This window comes from Hylobates moloch, unplaced genomic scaffold (genome assembly GCF_009828535.3).
Source record: "Hylobates moloch isolate HMO894 unplaced genomic scaffold, HMol_V3 SCAFFOLD_2, whole genome shotgun sequence".
Taxonomy (NCBI): domain Eukaryota; kingdom Metazoa; phylum Chordata; class Mammalia; order Primates; family Hylobatidae; genus Hylobates; species Hylobates moloch.
The window spans coordinates 134,182,426-134,202,684 of NW_026652277.1; the positions used below are offsets into that span (position 1 = coordinate 134,182,426).

A 20,259-nucleotide genomic window follows, 5' to 3' on the forward strand; every position below is an offset into this window, starting at 1 on the left:
TTCTCTCCTGTTAGTGCAAATGATAGCAGAATAATCATATAGAAATCCCCAGTTTGTGTTTAAATTAGCATTCATGCTCTTTTACTAGAAATTGAATAGGTATACAGTCAGTTTAAGAAGCTGTCCTTTAAATCTTTCCATTTGAAATATTCATAGAGTTTTAAAGTTGTGTTTGTTGCTTAAGTCAGGGCTTTTGCATTTTTTTATCATGTATAACAATAACAAACTTAGCTACCAAATAATAGGCATTTAATGCATACAAACATTATACCGCAACAAAGTTGAATCAGCATTTCCTAACTCTTAAAAAGGAATTTGTAAAGGAAATAGGCTTACCAAGCTTGTGGGTCTGTTATGTTTTTATTGATGAAGTACAAAGGCAATGTATCAGCCTTATTGTTGCTGTCAAATGGCTGTTGCAAGAAAGATGATGTTTGTTAGCAGTTCCTGAAGTAGGTAGCAACATTAGTGTTGTGTAAGTTTCTTTTTGTAAAATGCAGTGATCTGCAGATGACGTCGTGAATCCATATACATTGCTCATTTAAAGAAATAACTGACTAGAAATGGACACTTGTTTATAGAGTAGTCCTTTAGACTGGGGTACTGAAAGGGATTTCTAGAATTTTTCAATTTTAGAAATGAGAAATCACAGTTTCTGTCACTGAGAAAATTGCCTCAGTGATAAATACTCAGGATTTCATGATAAAAATCAGTAAGTCATTTAAAAATACTTTATGCCAAGGCGCACTCAATATCCGACATGGTGTAGAGCAGTAGTGAAGACCAAGGTACCTGGCTGTAATACAACCTTGTTTACCTTCTACACAGTTCTGACTAAACTTTTATTCTTGAAGCTGTGCTATTTTTGTCATTTTAATATATGTGAGGACAGACTATATCCAATGGATTTCTAGAATTTCACAAATTCTGGGGAAAAATCTTTTCCTGGGGCTTTTGCAGTTTGATGATATCATTCCAGGTGGTATGAATGGGGGCAGGCTCACCAACCCCATGGATAATCAGGCTTGGGCCAGCTGGATTTTGGAATCACCTGCAGTGTTTACATTTCTCCCAAGGAGGGTAGGGACCTGTCAGGAAGGAAAAAAGTAGCCTGAAAGGGAACGTTGAACAGCTGTTTTCCATCTTCCCTGAAGAAAAGAAGGGGGAAATTAACTTAAAGCAAGCATCAAGAAGGATTTATGGTAAATACAGGGAAGTTTTTCTGAATGCTTTTATCCTTTAGGATGGATTTCTGAAAAAGACCTTTGAATTATTTTCTGTTTAGAAAGGTTTAAATGGGGTTGCCTTGAAGGGATGTTAAACTTATCTTCTGGGACTCTAATTTATGACTTCTGCTCATTTGAAGTTGAAAATCTTAGAAATTAGAAATGATTTAAATATGTGAATATAGAAGAAAATATTTTAATTTTTTTTTTTTTTTTTTTTGAGACAGAGTCTCGCTCTGTCACCGAGGCTGGAGTTCAGTGGCGCAATCTCGGCTCACTGCAAGTTCTGCCTCCCGGGTTCACGCCATTCTCCTGCCTCAGCCTCTCCGAGTAGCTGGGACTACAGGCGCCCGCCACCACGCCCGGCTAATTTTTTATATTTTTTAGTAGAGACGGGGTTTCACCGTGGTCTCCATCTCCTGACCTCGTGATTCGCCCGCCTCGGCCTCCCAAAGTGCTGGGATTACAAGCGTGAGCCACCGTGCCCGGCCAATATTTTAATGTTTTACATAAAAGATGACTTTACATTTTCTACTTGGTATTTTTATAAGAACAAAGTATTTATTGACTGGTTAAATATCGATCATATATGAGATCAATCTTTCATTGAGGTAAACATTGCAAAACTCCTCCATCCCCTGCTTAATCTGTTTTTTTCCCAAACAGGTCATTTTTCCTCCATATTTCTCTTTTTTGTTTTTAAAAATTTTAAAGAAACACTTCATTAACAATAAATATTATCTATATTCCAGGTATACAACCTGATTATTTGATATTCATATGCATCCTGTAGTGATTGTCACAATCAAATTAATTAACACATCCATCACCACCTTACTGTACCTTAAGTCCCCACTCACATTTCTTTTTTATTCTAGATGACCTTGTTTTTTTTAAGTCTTGTCTTTTACCTTTCTCTACATCATTTTCTATGGTAGAACCAGACTGGTAGTGAAAGGGAAAGGATCTCAGTGGTTGCATGAATGTAGGGGGCATTCATCAGTCATGTGATTAAAATGCTTCTTATTGTAGTGTTTATGGTTAAAAACAATAATGGTGTTTTTATAAATAGAATGCTAACTTTATTTTATTTTTTTAGGAAGATGCAATCTCCAGCAGAATCGATCCCGTGGTTTTAGACCTATGGTTCTGTTTTTTCTCAATATCAAGATTAGGCTTATTGAAATTAAGATAGAAGTACCTTAAAAGCAAGTTCATTTTGATGCAGCATAAGGTGTTGGAAAATGCACTCTGAGCTGATAATGGGTCAATGGGCTTGAAGGATGCCAAGAAATGGAGCTCAGCAAAGTTTATGTCTTAGGCATTTCAAGTTCTGTTTCAGGTTAGTCTTATAGACTATAGTTTTAAAGCAATTTCAAAATACTTTTCAACATTACCTTTCTCAAAAGAAACTGATTCTTGGGAACATTGAAAACCTCCAAAGTTATCTTAAGTAAGAATGTCTTTTGCTGGCCCCTTTGGTTTCCAGATTACTCCTTGTTCTCTTCCTCCTCTATCTTTACTTTAATTCTTCCGTAAGTTAGAGCTTTTGGTTTTAATGAGAACCCAAGAGAAATAGGGAGCAAAATAGGAATTGATCTGTTGCTGTTATGCAAGTTCAGTTTATTCCTTCTTAAACTATTGTGTGAAAATTTAAGATCCACCTTTTTTTCTAAGGAAACAAGTATTGTTCAGGGTGGGTTCATCCCATTATCTATGTGCTTTGTTACAGTCCCAAGATATTCACCATTAAAATTTTTAGACTTCATGTGGCTTGCATAGAATTATTCTGTATAAAATTTAAATTAAGAAATGTCATTTGAATGTCTGCTATGGTAACTTTAAAAGTTGAATTTCACCTCAACTTGTTAAATTTCATCTTGCAAATTTCAGATTGTTGGACCACTTCCAATGTCTCTTTCTTAAGAAAGGTTATGTATGGCAGTATTTAGACTACAAATTGCCATAAAATGATAAACTCTGCACATAAGGAAGTGGAGTTAGTGGTATTAGGGTGGTTATATTACAGATCCTTCTTTGTGTGCTTACACCTTTTTTTCTTGTTGGTGAAGCCACTGATGTTTGGTTCACTGATTGCAAGTTTTAGAAAACATAAATCTGTGTTACTTGGGAATGAATGTTTTGATATATAACTTTTCCCAATGTACTTTTGAACTTGGAGAGTCAGATGAAAGGACATTTTACTTTAGTGATAGACATACTGAAAGGATTTAGTCATTGAGTGAGTATTTGCCAGGTACTTCTGTGTTTGAGGGGATGTCTAGGTGGAGGGAAGAGGGGAAGGCATGCAAGATAAATATAACATAGTTTCCAGCCTTGAGGAGCTATAAAATCTGATTGGAGAAGAATAACTGAATATGAAACTTTGTGAAAACAATTAGGTGCCGAATGGACATAAATGAAGTAGGACTGCAGGAAGGAAGAGGTTCCAAGGACAGAAGTGGGAGAATGAACTGGGTCTCAGAGGATTTTATACAAAAAAGAGGAAAGGAGAAAGCGCTACAAGCAGATCAGCCAGCAGAGCAAAGGCACAAGAAGAGAAGCAAGCAGATATGGAGCAGCTGCCAGGTCAAGGAGAACTTCAGGGAAAAGTCTTGGGAATTCACTTATCTCCATTGATGACATTCTCTTTTTCTCCTTCCTTTCTTTGTATATTCTTTATTATTTTCCACAAGGGTGTTTGACACTACAAGAAAGACAAAGAAGTCTCAGACCCTGCCTCCCAGTTTATACCTGAGTTGGTGATCAAATCCCTTTTGGATCCAGAGAGGATTGAAATAATAAATGTGAGACAGGAAGATAACATGTATATTCACATAACTCAGTGTGCACATAGTTAGTACTAAGTGTATAGCAGAGACAGTGAAATCTGTACACATTCTTACCGACCCTTTTTTAAAGCCCAATTCAGATACTACCTCCTCAGTGCATCCTTCCTTCTTCACCTTAGCCAGAAGTGTCAGCTCTTCTGTAAATTTCAATTGTACTTTGTCATTCTTATGCAAATTTAATTTTATTTTAGTGTTTGTATAAATATTTATTCTATCATTTTATAAGATGATATAAGCACCTTCATGGCTGGCACCGTCCCTGAATTCTCAAAGAATATTGAGCAATGCATACATGGGTTCCCAGGGGAGATTGCTTATGGATGGAGTTGCCAAGAAGGCTTCATTAAAGAGTGTTGTATTCTTTGAATGAGAAAAGCACCACATTGGGTGTGGAGCAGATAAGAGAGAGTAATATAGGGAATAAAGGAACGAAATGTGAGTCATGCTGAAGCAAAGATGGGCAGGTAAGTCTGAAGGGGGAGTTTATGTAGAGAGGAAATGAGGGATGAGATTGAGAAGACAGGTCAGAGCTAGATTATGAAAGCTCTTGGACAAGAGTGTTGCTCATTTTGCTGAGGGAAATACAGGCTCTTGAGTAGAGAAATGATATGAAAATGGTGGCTTTATGATTTGTAAAGATAGTTATTTCCTGGGTAATTTGCTCAGACTGCCTGAATTTATGTCTTCTTCATATTCTATGGGACCTTGGGTAGCTTAATTATTCTGTGCCTCAGGTTCCATCACCTCAAAAGGTGAAGATACAAATTATACAAGTAACTGCATTATGGGGCTGTGGTAAGGATTAAATTAGTCAATCTACGTGAAATATATAGCATAGTTCTTGGCACTTGGCAAGCACAATAAAGGCACTTTATTGTTCATTGGTGTAGATACTATAAGAATTACAATGCTTACTTTAGAAATGAGAAAATTCTAGAGCTAGGACTCTATTAGGTTATCTGCTGTAACAAAGTACTGCAAACAAGGTGGCTTAAACAATAGGAGTTTATTGTCTCACAGTGGTGGAGGCTGGAAGTCTAAAATCTAAAAATCTGTCAGCAGACTGTTTCCTTTGGAGGCTGTGAAGGAGAACCTGTACCAAGCCTTTTACCAAGTTTCTGGTGGCTTCTCCCAATCTTTGGCATGCTCATCTTGTAGATGCTTCACTCCAATCTCTATTTTCATCTTCACATGGCATTCTGTGTGTGTGTGTGTGTGTGTGTGTGTGTGTGTGTGTGTCTCCAAATTTCCACTCTTTATAAAGACAGTGGTCATATTGGAGTAGGGGTCTGCCCTATTCCAATATGACCTCATCTTAACTAATTAAATCTGCATGACCCTCTTTCCAAATAAGGTCTCGTTTAGAGGTTTGGGGGTTAGGACTTCAACATATGAATTTTTGTGGAACAAAATTTAACCTATAATAGACTGTAAGTCAGATATTTCGAGCCTACCATAACATGGCCATGATATGCCAAAAGGATTGTAGAAAAGAGGAGGAATCTGTAGGTTTATATGATAATCAGTTAATGAGCTTGTTGTCTCTTCTGTCTTCTTTCTGCCTGGGCCTACACCATTCCCCTATGTAGCCACATTAATGGACATTGCCATAAAGGGCTTTGGGATTTTGCTGTGCCCCCTGTTTCCTGAAAAGATATTTTGTTTTCTTCCTTCTTTCCAGCATGACATTCCCTGTGACTTATTTCTGTCTAGGATTAGAGATAAGGACATTAAGATAAATGAGACATTATACTTATACCACATACTTTCTGTCTTCTCTAAATTTGGATGATATGTCACTGTCCAAATGTATAGGTGACAAAGGAAGAACTGAATGCTTGTGGAAAGGGGCAAAAACTCTTGAAGTATCAATGGTAAGGATTTTACTGAGGAGTTAGTTGGAGATGATAAGTGAGTAGGTATGCAGCTGTGTGGTAAGAGAGAAATTGTTCCCCGCCCTACCCCCAGGCTTATGGTAGGAATTGAGGTAAGTGAACAAATAGGATCAAGGTTCCTTAAGTCACTGAGAAAGTTAGAAATATCCCCAGAGTGATAGAAATTACCAGTGAAGGTTTAAAAGAGTATATGGACAAATGGTGATTTCAAATGATAAAAGTGCCAGGAAAGTCACACCCAGAGTCATTTAGAGAACTAGGCTGTCTCAGGAATTGAAGAGGCTGTCTCCATGTTGCTTGTGAATTCGTAGGATGTGAGATTTGGCCTGCATGGGAGAGCGCAACTGGAGACAAGCTGTTATTGAAAGACTCAGTTGTTTCATAAAATCTGTAATTTGGAAGGATCTTAAGTGTTCCCCAACCCCACCTTATTTAAATTCCGAATCACCTGACAGGTGATCATCTAGTTTCTACATTCATTTAGGGCTAGACATAAGAAGAGAGTTTGAAAAATAAGCTTAGTACAAATGGGAGATTTTTTTCCAGCATAGACAAAGAGGAATTCCATTAGGTTTGATCAGAAGAGAAGTAGCTAGGGGGAATCTGGCTGTGAATAGACATGGGGTAAAAATGGGTAGGGTGGGTATGAAAGTTTGGGTGGAGAAGTATGCAAGCAAGAGAGAAGTATATGCCTAGATTAGGAGATGCCAAAAATGAGGCTAACACTATCAGAGCAGGATGCTAAGACAAAATGAAATAAGGACAACTTATTCACCTAGATAAGGATATAGACTCCGCATTAAACATTCATGAACTTGTACATGCACACAGACATGGGCATTAAATATCTGGCCATATTTCAGGCCCTCAGTTGGAGTTTTAAATTTTTTTAAATAATCATACGTATTAAACACCTTTCATATGCCAGTCATTCATCTGGACACCTTGCTTATATTATCATTCATCTTCCTTACAGTCCTGGGAGATAGATATTTCTATCCCCAATTTACAGATGTGGAACTGAGTTGGAATATTTCTGCAGGAGCATGTTATTTGTCCTGTGTATCCATGGCCATCAATTCAGAAATTATTTTCTTGTTCTACATAGTATATGTAGTCTCCAACAGTCTACTAGAGCTTTACTTTTCCTCAAAAATTATTTCCTGACTAGTAACATTTCATAGACTTAAATATACACCATAGTAAGTTTTTTTAGCAGAAAATAATAGCAATCGTATAGATGTAGAAGAAATAATAATTAGAGAGTATTCTTTTGAATTCTCTAGATAAAAGTTAATAGTACAGAAAGATTGTTTAAATTTGCAAATAGTAACACTAATCAAGTCCTTATACTGAACCATTAAATAATAATTACAATCCTTGGGAATGTGATTAGACATGGGGACATGAGGGAATCACTTTAAATTTCAAAACAGAGCAACCTAAATAAAAGTCAGCACAGAAACAGTCATTCAGCAGAAAGGAAGGCTTGGCTGGTCTGGACATAGATAGACTAGGGAGAGTGTAAGGTGCCTAATCCCATGTAAGATGGGCCGAAAATTTTGAGGTGGCATTTAGAAAAAGACCCATAGAGGACTCATGAAAACTATCCTTGGAATGTCAGAAAATAATGAGAGACATTCAGGCAGTGGTCTGTGATTAGATGCATGCTAGGCATGCTAATAATGGGATGGCGAAAGTTGGGGGTAAACAAGTCACCTAGACCTAGCAGCCTGAGGTGGACTTAGTGGGAGCTTTGTGCCTTGGGGGAGGGTGGGAAGGCACTGGCCGTGATCACGGCTCTCTCAGAGTAACCTTCAGAGTTCAAACATTGTAGTACATTTTATCTGCATATGCTTTGTCTTCCTACACAAATTTTTATTGTTTCTTTTCATGTAATTATATTTATGTAGCTGTATAACTATGTGTTTAGTTATCTCTGAGGATTTAAAAGTCTACATCCTGACACAGTTAAATTTATCCAATTAATATATATATTTTTTAAGTGTTTACTAAGTGCTAGGTACACTTTTATGTGCTGGAGATATAGCAGAAAGCAAAGTGCCCTCCTGAAGCTTACGTTCTAGATGGGAGAGGCAAGCACACAAAATAAATAAGTAAATTATATAGTAGATTAGAAGGTCATAAGTGCCATGAAGAGAAATAAAACCCAGCAGAGAATTAGAGAATGGTGATGGTTGGACGTGGTAATGATGTCATTTAAATAAGGTAGTCATTGCGGACCTCATTGAGAGAGTGACATTTGAGCAAAAACTTAAAGGGGATGAGGGAGCAAGCCACACGGATATCCTAGGGCAAGCATTCCGAGGCAGAGGGAACAAATGTGCAGGCGCTGAGGAGGGAGCACACCTCGTGTGTACAGGAATAATAAAGAGACCAGCATGGCTGGAGCAGAGAGAGACTGGACAGTCAGACATGAAGGCAGAGAGGCAGTATGGCCAGGCTGCTTAGTGCCTTGAGAGCAATGCTTAGGAGTTTGATGCTTATCTGTATGAGGTGGGAAGCCATTAGAGTGTTTTAAATAGAGCAGTGACATACTCTGAATTAGGATTGAACAGGATCACTCTGGCTTCTATGTGGAGAATGATCTTAGGGAGGTAAGAGTGAAGGCAGGTAGACAAATTTGGAGGCTGTTGGAGGCAAGACATGGTGTGGGTGTATGGTGGTGGTAAAAGTGGCTGGATTCTGTATGGATTTAGAGTAGAGCCAACAGAATATGCTGATAGTTTGGATATGGAGAGTGAAATAGGGAAGGGAGAAAAGGAGGGGGTGGGGTTGAGTCCAATTACTGGCAGGATTAGTTGCCAGTAACCGAGATGGGGAAGTCTAAGAAGGCAGTGCCTACGTCTTTGGGTTAACTACATCTATGTATCATTGTTTTACAAACCAAGTCTGTGGTATTCTGAGTTGATTATGATTCATAGGAGGACATTTGAAAAGTATGCTGGGATTTTAATGCCAAAGAACTCACAGGTTTTCATCTGTGAGACAAAAGTGAGAATCAAAAAAGTACATATAAAAATGTTTGGAAATGTTAAAGACAGCAAAAAAAAAAAAAAGTAAATTTTACCACTGATGAGTACTTGAAGTCTGGAAAAATGAGGAATGCTTGTATATAAGTAAAGACTGTAGAAGAACTTCATGTGTAGTAATAAAAGCACCACTCCATATATACTCATCCAATATATACAATTTTTATTTCAATCAAATGTACTGCAGCTACAGGTTTAATGCCCATAACTTACTTTCCAATGAACTTCCTTTTAGCCCTTTGCTTACCATCTGTATATTTCATTTTTGGAATATTCCCAAAGCCTTTAAAAAAATATGTCAGTCCAGTATATTCTGCTTTGTCCTTTGCTTCAACAGCAACATTCTTTGTCATTTTTCTGGGTGTAAGTCAGAGAAAAATAGCAAAAGTTGACCGAAGAGAAAGATGTGGTGAAACTACCACATTTTCTCTTATAATGGAACAGTTTTATGGCAAGCCACTCATAATTCTAACAGGAACTTAGATGATTTAACTAAAAAGAAGATAAAGGGCATATGGATGGGGAAGCAGTCCCCAAGACCACCATCAGCCTTGGCAATTCACTAGAAGGACTTATAACATTTGTTATCGTCTGGTTATGCTTTAACACAGCCAAAGGATACAGATTAAACTTAGCAAAGGGCAAAGGCACATGGGGCAAAGCCCAGGAGAAAAAAACAGGCATAAGCTTCTAGGTGTCCACTCCTACTGGAGTTGTACTCACAGCAACAATGTGTGCCAACACATGCAAAGCGTTGCTAGCCAGGGAAGCTCACCTGAGCCTTGGTGTCCTGGGCTTTTATTGTAGTTAGATGTGACTGACTTCAGCTACTCACACTCCAGCCTCTCCAGAGCAAAGAAAGGAGTTTATCATAAATCACCTAGTTAACTAAACTGTTACTGCCATGTAACCCAAGGCCTCGAGTGTATAAAAAACTCTTTATCAGGCAGAATATTCCAAGGGCTTGTCTCTCATGAGCTGGTAAAGGGCCAGTCCTGAAGACTTCTCTTGGGAATGTGTATGGTTTGAGCAACTCAGGTCTGCTAATATAACTCTTTCCCATATAACATAGTAGATCCCTGAACATTGTATTAGTGCTTCTTAGAGGCATTATTACTATTAGAGAGTAAACTTATAGTATCTTGTCCTAGAAGATATGATATAAGGACATACCAAAAATATACATAATGTCAAGAACGGTTTAGCTAAATTCATAAATAAGTGAAGCAGATTAGATTGCATAAGTGAGGTTAGTAGTACTTTTTCTGTGGGGCATTTCCCCTGAAAATGTATAATCAGTGTCATGACTCATCCATAGGAGTTTGCAGACAAAGAGCTAGAGGAATGGAGAAACTAACCCACAAGTATATGTGATATTTATTGGATTCAGGAAAGAGGTCAAAAGGAGGAAAGTTACCCTGGAGGTTGATGTTGAATTCTGGAACAGTCTCAGGAATCTGTTGAAAAACTGCAGAGTAATGAAACAGTACTTAGGAAAAAAAGCATGACTTTGGTGAGAAAATTGGAATGGAAGAAAAAGGATAGGGAAGAAATGAAGATGATTTCCAAATAATTGGTTTGAGAAAATGTAGTGAAGAAGAAGTTAAGAAAGTTCTGATTGGAAGAATTTAGTTTTAGGTGTGTAAATGAGCACCTTAGACAGCAGGTTATGAGGAAGAACGTGGGAGTGAGCAAATGACCACGTGTGGCCATGCAGTCATACTCTTGTGGGAAGTCCCAGGATTGAGACACTGCAGGCAGCTCACAGGGAGAAAGGAAGTGAGGCATAATGGCTAAAATCTTGACTGTGACTCAGACACACCTGAAGTCAAAAATAAACCTGACCACTCATTGAACAACGCTGGGTAAGTTATTTCACCATTCTAAATCTCACTTTCCTCGTCTATTTCCAAAAAATTACCCATAAAATAATTTTAGGGATTAAATATGATAGTGAAATACACATTCTTTGCACAGTAAAAGCAGTAAAAATTTTCTGGGAAAAAAGCGTAAGAAGGATTTTCCACAGAGGTATTAAGAGAAGCAGGAGAATACGGTATCCCAGAAACTAACTTCCCAAAGTGTCAGGGAAGAGGAAGAGTGTGGTGTATTATCCTAGGTGGTGAGATTCTGGAGATTGAGTACTAGGAAAGGGATACTGGGTTTTTCTAATGGGAATTTGAAAAAGGGCTTGGCCTGAGCAGCTTTAATTAGTATATTAGGGTTCTCCAGAGAAACAGAACCAGTAGATCCATGTCTACACCTACATCTGTTTATCTATATCTAGAATTGGCTAGATTATGGGAATTGGCCATTATGGGAATTGGCTTTTGCAGTTATGGAGGCTGAGAGGTCCCACAATCTGCCATCTGCACTCTGGAGATCCAGGAAAACAGGTGGAATAGGTCCGGCCCAAATCTAAAGGCCTGAGAACTGGGAACACTGTTGGTGTAAATCCCAGCCAAAGAACAGGAGAAGACCAATGTTCCAGCCCAAGCAGTTAGGCCGAGAGAAAATCTTCCCTCTCTTTTTGTTCTATTTGGGCCCACCCACATTGGGAGGGCAGTCTGCTTTACTCAGTTTAGTCTCTTCTGGAAACACCCTCATAGACATATCCAGAAAAGATGTTTAACCAAATACTTGTGTACCCTATGATTCTGTCAAGTTGACACATAAAATTAACCATCACAACTGGTAAGAAAAGAAGTCACATATGTAAACATCAAAGGGGGAGAATTGGTGATACAGAATTAAAGATATTTAATTTACAGATTCAAGGAGTTACATTGCCAATTGAAAGATAATATACATTGGCATTTGTGGAAAGTGGAAAATATATTTTGATTAAACATCGAAATTTTAAAAAATTATATTTAACTTTATAAGTAATTTTTTTCATCTGTTGCATTTCATCAGGACCTATATTTCTGCATTTAGGATTTTTCGTGACTGTGTAAGCAAGTTTTTATCAGTATGGTGAATCAGTTAGCTTTATCTATATATAGACTTTGGTTGATGAAGGAATAGATTGGTAATTGCTTTTTTCCTCAGATCTGTTTGGTTACTTGGAATATTTAGCTGAAAGTTATAAATGTGCAGTTGAGCAGGAAGAAGAAGAAAACTTTTGGCATCAAATATTCTATATTTCTCAATTTCTCCTGAAGAGACTGCAAGGTTGAGAATAAACAATGCATTGTACATATTTTTAAAATAGCATTCTCTGAGTGATAGTTTTGTGACCGTTTCCTCCTGGGGTCATGGTGCACTTCCCCTCAGTTGGACTGACCTTGATGTTCTCATTGAGAAGATGATGATGGCTGCTAGTATTTATTGAGCACTTTCTAAATCCTAGGCACCATTTTAATGCTTTAAGTATATCAGCTAGTTTAAACTTCACAGAAACCCTATGAGGGAGGTACTATTATTTTATCCATTTTACAGAGGAGGAAACAGGAATGTAGGTAAGGATGTGATGTGCTAGGATTCAAACCCAGGAAGTCTGGCTCCAGCTTACACCCTCAACCACTGATAGTGTTTTGAGGTGAATGATAACTAGCTTTTTTTTTTTTTAAACACTTACTGTGAAGTGGTGAGGACTTTAAAGGTGCTACCTCATTTAATCTCCCAACCAGTCAGTGAGACAAATAGCATTTTATTTTAAATGAAGAAATAGGTTTAGATAGCTTGTCCAAAGTCATACAGTGACAAACAACTGTGACCCCATGCCAGCCCTCTTAACCATCTCACCAGTCTGCCTTCAGGAATCTATTGCAGGAAGAAAAATTTTACTTTGGTTTTCAGGAGCATTTTGTGGTTTGGTTTAACTGTTATTTGAAACTGTATAGGGTTGGGATTTAGCTGTTGGCTTCATTATTTTTATTCATCCTCTTTTTTAGTCAGTAACGCCACAAAAGTGTTTTCATGGTTAAAGCTATTGCTGAGAGAGCCATAGCTTGCCCTTCAGACCATTACAGAAAATCTTTTACTCTTTAGAGAAACTTTTTAAAAAAATATTGCAAATTTTCTTTAGTGGCCAAGTTCAATAGGTTAAATAAATTGCTTTGGACTAAGGGAGACTGACTATTCATCTTTATTTTCAGGCAGAGTAATACAGTACTACAGTTTAAAAAAAAAGCCTCAGAGACATCATTTTCTTATATTTTTATTTATAGTTATTTAGGGAAGGTATAGATTTTCTTGCCCACTTTGTATGTTCAATGCCTAACATAGTTCCGGGATTTTATTTTGTTTATTTATTTATTTATTTATTTATTTATTTATTTAATTTTTGAGACTGTCACCCAGACTGGAGTGCAGTTGGGCGATCTTGGCTCACTGCAACTTCCGCCTCCCAGCTTCAAGCGATCCTCCCACCTCAGCCTCCCAAGTAGCTGGGACCCCAGGTACATGCCACAACAGCCAAATAATTTTTGTATTTTTTTGTAGAGACAGGGTTTCACCATGTTGCCCAGGCTGGTCTCCGACTCCTGGGCTCAAGCACTGCAACTGCCTCAGCCTCCCAACTGCTGGGATAACAGGCATGAGCCGCTGTGCCTGGCCCATAATTCCTGGATTTAATAGTTTTTCAATACATAGTAGAATTTATTGGTATTTATAAGAAATTCTTACCCCCAGCTTGGGTAAGGAATTGATATTCCAATACTGGATCACAATGCACTGCAAAGCATAACAGGCAAAAATTACTACTCTTTAAGCGATTCAGCATAAAAAATACACTTAATTATGCTCAATATTAACTTCTTCTGAAAATAATATCACAATAAAAAATTCTGAAAATAATTTAGGATAGTGTATTCTAAAACCATCATTAAGAAAATCAACTAAAATTGTAATAAAATACTAATCAGAAGATCTTCAGTTGTTAGACTGCTAGATAAGCTAGAATTTATTTATAGCTTATCTTAGAAAGTATAACATTTCATTTTCTCTTTTGGCCTTCTGTAAGCAAAATTAGATGCCCCAGTACTCTCATAAGTGACTTTTGTACACTTGTATCTCTACCCTAGTTTCCCTTTGCCTCCATGAAAATAATACAGATTTTACTTTTTTTTCTACATATGAAATGATAACCAATCTCTGAAAAGCTGGATACTAATGGTTTGTAGTTTAGTAGTAACATGCACCAGGCTAACCTCTACCACTAAATTATGAATTTAGTTTGATAGCCACTACATTTCTCACTCAGGTGGTCTCTGGTTTATGGGCGGGGGGGGTAAGCCTTCAGACTTGACATCAGAAAATGTTTGTGAGCATTTTAAACATATTTTACATGAATTATTCTAATATAAGGAAGTTATACAGTTATCATCACTGGTATAACAAAGAAAGTGGGCTTCACATTATATAATGAAAAAATGTAGTATCTTCATGAAAACCTTTCAGGGGACAATGATAGAAATGTTCTTTGACTGTACAGAGCAGCAGTTAATAAAAGCCTGACCTAAAGTTTTTTTTTAATGTTATATTTTAAGGCAGTGAACACTGTTATTATACATGGTATGGTTTTGCTGTGTGGCCTCAGGTTTCTAATTACTCCTTCAGCAGCATGTGCAAATTTTTGGAGGTTTCATATACGATCATTTCATATTGTGGATTTTTATTTGGAAATTGCCTTTTAGGGAGCAAAAGTATTCTTGATTTTGATTAAGAGCTCTCGGTTTTGGCCAGGCACGGTGGCTCATGCCTGTAATCCCAGCACTTTCGGAGGCTGAGGTGGGCGGATCACGAGGTCAGGAGATCGAGACCATCCTGGCTAACATGGTGAAACCCCGTCTCTACTAAAAATACAAAAAATTAGCCGGGCGTGGTGGCAGGCGCCTGTAGTCCCAGCTACTCGGGAGGCTGAGGCAGGAGAATGGCGTGAACCCAGGAGGCGGAGCTTGCAGTGAGCCAAGATTGCTCCACTGCACTCCAGCCTGGGCAACAGAGCGAGACTCTGTCTCAAAAAAAAAAAAAAGAGCTCTCAGTTTTAAGATTTTCCTTTTTGTCTGAGTCCACAGGCTTTACACATCAGGGAGTGCAATTTTAGGGAATGATTCTGCAGTACTGAAGCCATAGGTTTTCTTGGAATTTGACATATTTAAGAATAAGGTTAGATTTATTTCACTACAAAAATTTACCAAGGACATGTAAGGTTTTATTTTGGTATTGAGGAAACATTCTTCAAAAAATTATTTTAATTATGCATTTAATAAAACTGAAATCGAAAAGTGAGGAAACCTTTTAAAATATATGCATTTTATTACTATAGTTAAAATATGTGGCAACAGTGAAATAGTACATGAGACCACAGCAAAGTGTTCCCCAAGGCACTTGGAAGGTTTCTCTGAGAGTTAAATCCTAAAATGGATCAGAGAAGGCAATGCAGCCCTGTCTAGTATATCCTAATGCTCTCAGGCAATCAGGGTTTTCCTAAAATTTCACTGGAGGCCTGAAGGAGGAGGGAACTTGGACTTAAATGGAAGCATGAGCAAGCGAGTCACAGTGCCTAACCTTGGCGACATCTGCCTGTTTTCCACGGGAGAGGGTGCAACGTCAGGAACATTCGTCGGGTCTGCCTGTTCAATCTTGCCATGGATATGGGCACACTGGTTCTAGTGTGGGGGTTATTCCTAATCATGTAACTAACTATGGCGCCCATCCATTAAGTTGAGCAAACTGGAGCAGCTGCTCTTAGGCTGAGCTTGGCGGGTGTGGTGGCAGGAGCTATAGGGGATGTACATTTCACTCTTGTTTTCTAAATATGATTACAACTCAGTTTTTAAAATTTTGTCTTTAATGATACCCCAAGGACGTCTGTGACAGTTGCTGGCAATTTCAGCAGTCTCCTTCAAATGAAGTTATGGTTCAGCAGCCTCCTTCAAATGAAGTTATGGTGGCGATCTTAACTGGTCGAGTTGCCCCAAGTTCAGGGCCTTTCCCATTGCCTTTGTTCTGATTCTTTCCTTGTTCACCAGACAATTATCTAATAATTCACTTCCTGTGTTGGTTTCCTTTGAAGCCAGAAAATATTTCCCAATCTGCTTGATGGTAAACGAATATGCTGACATTCTGGTTTTTCGTATGTGAGAGGTAGGGAAGCCTAACATTAAGTAGCATCTCATCTCCAGGATGATCAGCTGAGATACTGATGGCAGTGATGGAGCCAGGACCAGATCCTGGACTGAGGTTAACCTATCTGCCTTGCAGTGGCAGCAGGTGTCCCCTAAATTTTAATGTACTCCTTCCATAATATAAATGTGTTACTAAGAAACAGCTTTCCAGCCAGAGACTGTGTTTCCCAGCCGCTGTTAGATCAGCAGGCCTTTCTCCTGACAGAATAAAGTAAGAAGTGGTTGCCTTTTGTATATGAAGAATTACATTACTGACCTTAGAAAGAAAATTTAGTTAATAGCTCATTTAATCTATTATTCTTTTCTTTGGGGCAAAACCTCTAACAAATACTTGAAAAATTTAAAGGGTCGTATACTTTCCTTTCCAGTGAGTGATGAGCTTACTATGAGTGATGTGTTGAAGAGTCAGAAGCATTGTGTTCCAATCTCAACTAAGTCTCTAATAAGCAGTATGATCTGGCCCTAGTCAGTTAACATCTATGGTTCTTATATTTTTACCTGTAAAGTATGAAGATTTAGTTTCTTTCAAATAAAATATTTTATCAATAGGTTAATATAATCTTGCAGGTCTGAAACATCTTTTTATAAATATTATTGAGCTCTTCATGTCAGGTTCTATGCTAAGTGCATCACACATGTCTAATCACCCCATGAAGCATATTTCATTTTGTGGATGACAGAAGGGAGGTTTTGAGAGTGGACGTCAGTTGATCAAAGCTAGGAGGCAGCAGAGCTGAGATTTATGCTCTTGTCTGCCCAACTCCATGCCCCATACTGTTAATCATTATGTTGTGTTCCTCAAATTTGGCACATATTATAAGAGGGTTTTTAAATCCATCTTAATTTGGGGCATGTTTTACTTTCTACAGGGTGATTTCTTTCTTCCATCCTTATACTTTCTCTGTTTTCTGAAGCCTGTAGAATTGAAAGAACTTTTGTACTACCATTTGTTTCATTCTATAAACAGTCCCAGATCATTTGAAACCCAAATCTTTTTTGAAACTTGATGTACTAGTTTAGTGTTCAGTTTTTTCTTCTCAGCATACTCTTCTGTGCTTTCTTTGTGTAAGGATGGCAAAAAATGGAACTTTTAATGTTATTGAACATTCTCACAAATTAGTTTGGTTAAAGGAAAGAATCTTGGCTTAGGATTTAGGAGGTGCAAGTTCTAGGTCTTTCTCTGAAATTTATTGTGGAACAAATAATACTATTTTGCTATATTAAGTTATTGAAGAGTAAAAGATCAAATATGTGAAAAGCATTTAGGTTCACAGAAACAAAGTTTTTCTCTGTGACTGCTGAATCATAATAGCTGCAGTGGATTGTTGGAACCAGAATTACAGCAAAATAATTTGGGGCCTATTGTTGCTTTATGAAGATCTGCTTAAGGTAATTATAATTCATAATTCACGTGGCTTGGCCTGCACGTAATGCTAAACTTGGACTGGTGAATATATATAGGCAGAGAGATGATCAAATTGCTATCTGAATTATAGTAGTAACAGCGTGACTTTTTTTTTTTAAAGACAAGGTCTCACTGTGTCACCCAGGCTAGAGTGCAGTGGCACAATTATAGCTCATTGCACCCTCGAACTCCTGGGCTCAAGCAATCCTCCTGCCTCAGCCTCCCGAGTAGCTGGAACTACCGGCACATGCCACCACATCTGGCTAATTTTTTTATTATTTTATTTTTGTGGATATGGAGTCTCACTATGTTGACCAGGCTGGTCTCAAACTTCTGACCTCAACTGATCCTCCTACCTCATAGATTTAGGAATGTTTCACTATCCAAGTTGTGTGACATAAGACAAATGAATGGGAAGAAAAAGTGGATCATGAAAGTTGTAGAGTTAGAAGAGGAAAAAGAGAATTTCAGGGGACGTGATGCTCAATAGAATCATTCAGAAACAGCCTGAGAATTGAATTGCAGGTAAACTACTTATTAGTAGCATCAGCTGCTGAGAGTCGATGGTAATTTTGCCATGTTGAAAACGCTATGCTCTTGAACTGGGCCAAGTGCAACTTAAAGATTTAAAGGGGCTGGAAGTGCTCTGTTTCTGAAACACAATGAAGTAGGGGGTGATCATGATCACTCCCTTGAGAGATCATGCACAAACATCTCGAAGTTCAGACTCATTTCTCCAGGACAGAAGGCACATTTCTGGATAGTGTGTGTGTTTGTGTTTGTTTCATAGTGTTGAAAGTGGGAGGGCTGGCTGGGCACGGTGGCTCACGCCTGTAATCCCAGCACTTTGGGAGGCTGAGGCGGGTGGATCACAAGGTCAAGAGATCGAGACCATCATGGCTAACCCCGTTTCTACTAAAAATACAAAATATTAGCCGGGCATGGTGGTGGGTGCCTGTAGTCCCAGCTACTTGGGAGGCTGAGGCAGGAGAATGGCGTGAACCCAGGAGGCAGAGCTTGCAGTGAGCTGAAATCAGGCCATTGCACTCCAGCCTGGGCGACAGAGCGAGACTCCGTCTCAAAAAAAAAAAGAAAGTGGGAGGGTTGGGGCTGACCATTCCTGTAAACTCATTAGCTTTTAATGCCCTTTGTTTCAGTAAGCATTTTTGGCATCTCTCAAACTATAGTTATTCAGATACCACCTTCAACAATTTTTGCCATATCCATTTACTTTTTTTTACTTTTAAATTTAAATATATTTTAAACAGGAGTTTTGCATATCTGTTGAAATCTCAGGTTTGATGTGGTATAGTTTTTCATAATGCACATTAAAATAAGTACGTAAAATTAACGTAAAGCCTGTCCATTTTTGGTCCACCTAAAATTATCTTGAAACACTCATTTAATTTTGGCTCTTCTCTTTGTACAGTGAGCACACACAATGTCTAGAGTGGAAGGTGAAAGAGAAAACTGAATAACTGGAAATAGAGATTTTTCAGTGAAATTTTCTAGACAGATTTAAAACGATGGATGGGTATTACTTCCTCTTTTATGTTACCAGCCTAAAACAAGTTTGTGTTAGATTTTAGTTAGGTTTAATTTCTTTTCTTTTTAAACTAGTGGATAGTTTTTAGGCTACATAAGTTTCTAGGCTTCATACGTGTTTTCTCCCATTAGTTTCCTAGAGGGACTTTTTTTCTGGAAAGTTCCAAACTTGCCTTGGCTTTAAATAAGGGGGAACAAAGTTTCTCCATGCTTATTTTAGTGATGAGGTCTGCTCTACCAACTCCTAAGCCCAGGGGTTTAGTTCAGCGCAGCCAGCATGCTGCCTTTTAAATGCCAGATTCAGTGCTAAGCTCCATGATACATAGAGGAAGAAGGTTCTCACCTTCTGTGAGGCATTGCATGTAAACAACCGAAACAGTCCAGTGATATATAGGTATGTGCCAGATACAGGAGAGATCAACTCTTTGGGTGAATCAACAAAAGCCTTAATAGCTGGGAGAGCACTGGGGGCTGAGCACACTGAGTGGGGCATGGGGAAGGTAGTACACCATTTGTGGTATTGAGAATGCCACGGTTCTCTCTCCTCAGTCTTCACAGATGATTGTTCTGCAGAATCTCTGTGGGTTCTGCATTGGCTAACGTGGTATTCCGACAGAAATTAATATGTTAAATGTACAGTAATGCACAACCTTGCTGCTCTGACTCCCTTGCACGAATTCGAAGTAATAGCTAGAGAACCTTCAATAACAGTTGGCATGTTGAGATGGCATCCTTCCCAAAACAACATCTTAATGAGGTTCAGTGCTTCAGGATCAGCTTTTCTGGTTTAAATATATTCAGGCATATCCTACGTAACTGGAAGCAATGTGGCAGAAGCGGCAGGGGTCATATTGTGAGTTTTGCTGAGTTAGGCATGTAGGCCCCACAGTGTGAGGGACTCTTTGGAGCAGTCCTGAATATACAGTGATTCTGTGCCTGGGTGGGAGTGTGGTTGCATAGGGGAGGACAAAGAACGTGATGAATTAACCTTACCCACGTTTGGGGAAGTTTGTACAGAATGTGAGATGGAAAAATTCTAGTTTCCATGTATTAATATCTTCTTACCTATATGCTCATAGCCGGAGCCACTCCCCTATCCACCTGAGCTCCCACACATTCAAAAGCCAGTAGTTGAGGGATCTTCCATTGC

At 38.4% G+C, this 20,259-nt stretch overlaps 1 protein-coding gene across 9 annotated transcripts in view; it reads left to right on the plus strand.

Annotated features, from left to right (window-relative positions):
- The window catches only part of DSE (dermatan sulfate epimerase), a 174,424-nt gene that overhangs the window by 105,730 nt on the left and 48,435 nt on the right, over positions 1–20,259 (plus strand). For 2 of the 9 annotated variants that reach the window (XM_058435498.1, XM_058435505.1), the window contains exons 2-3: positions 1,077–1,202; positions 2,326–2,568. The exons of 4 other annotated variants lie outside the window; for them this stretch is intronic. In XM_058435498.1, the coding sequence (XP_058291481.1) occupies positions 2,520–2,568 (49 nt within the window). In that variant the 5' untranslated portion in view covers positions 1,077–1,202; positions 2,326–2,519. Of the gene's footprint in view, positions 1–1,020; positions 1,203–2,325; positions 2,569–3,628; positions 3,816–20,259 lie in introns of those variants that run through there. 3 more of the 9 variants (XM_058435500.1, XM_032157309.2, XM_058435499.1) reach the window with 3 other exon arrangements.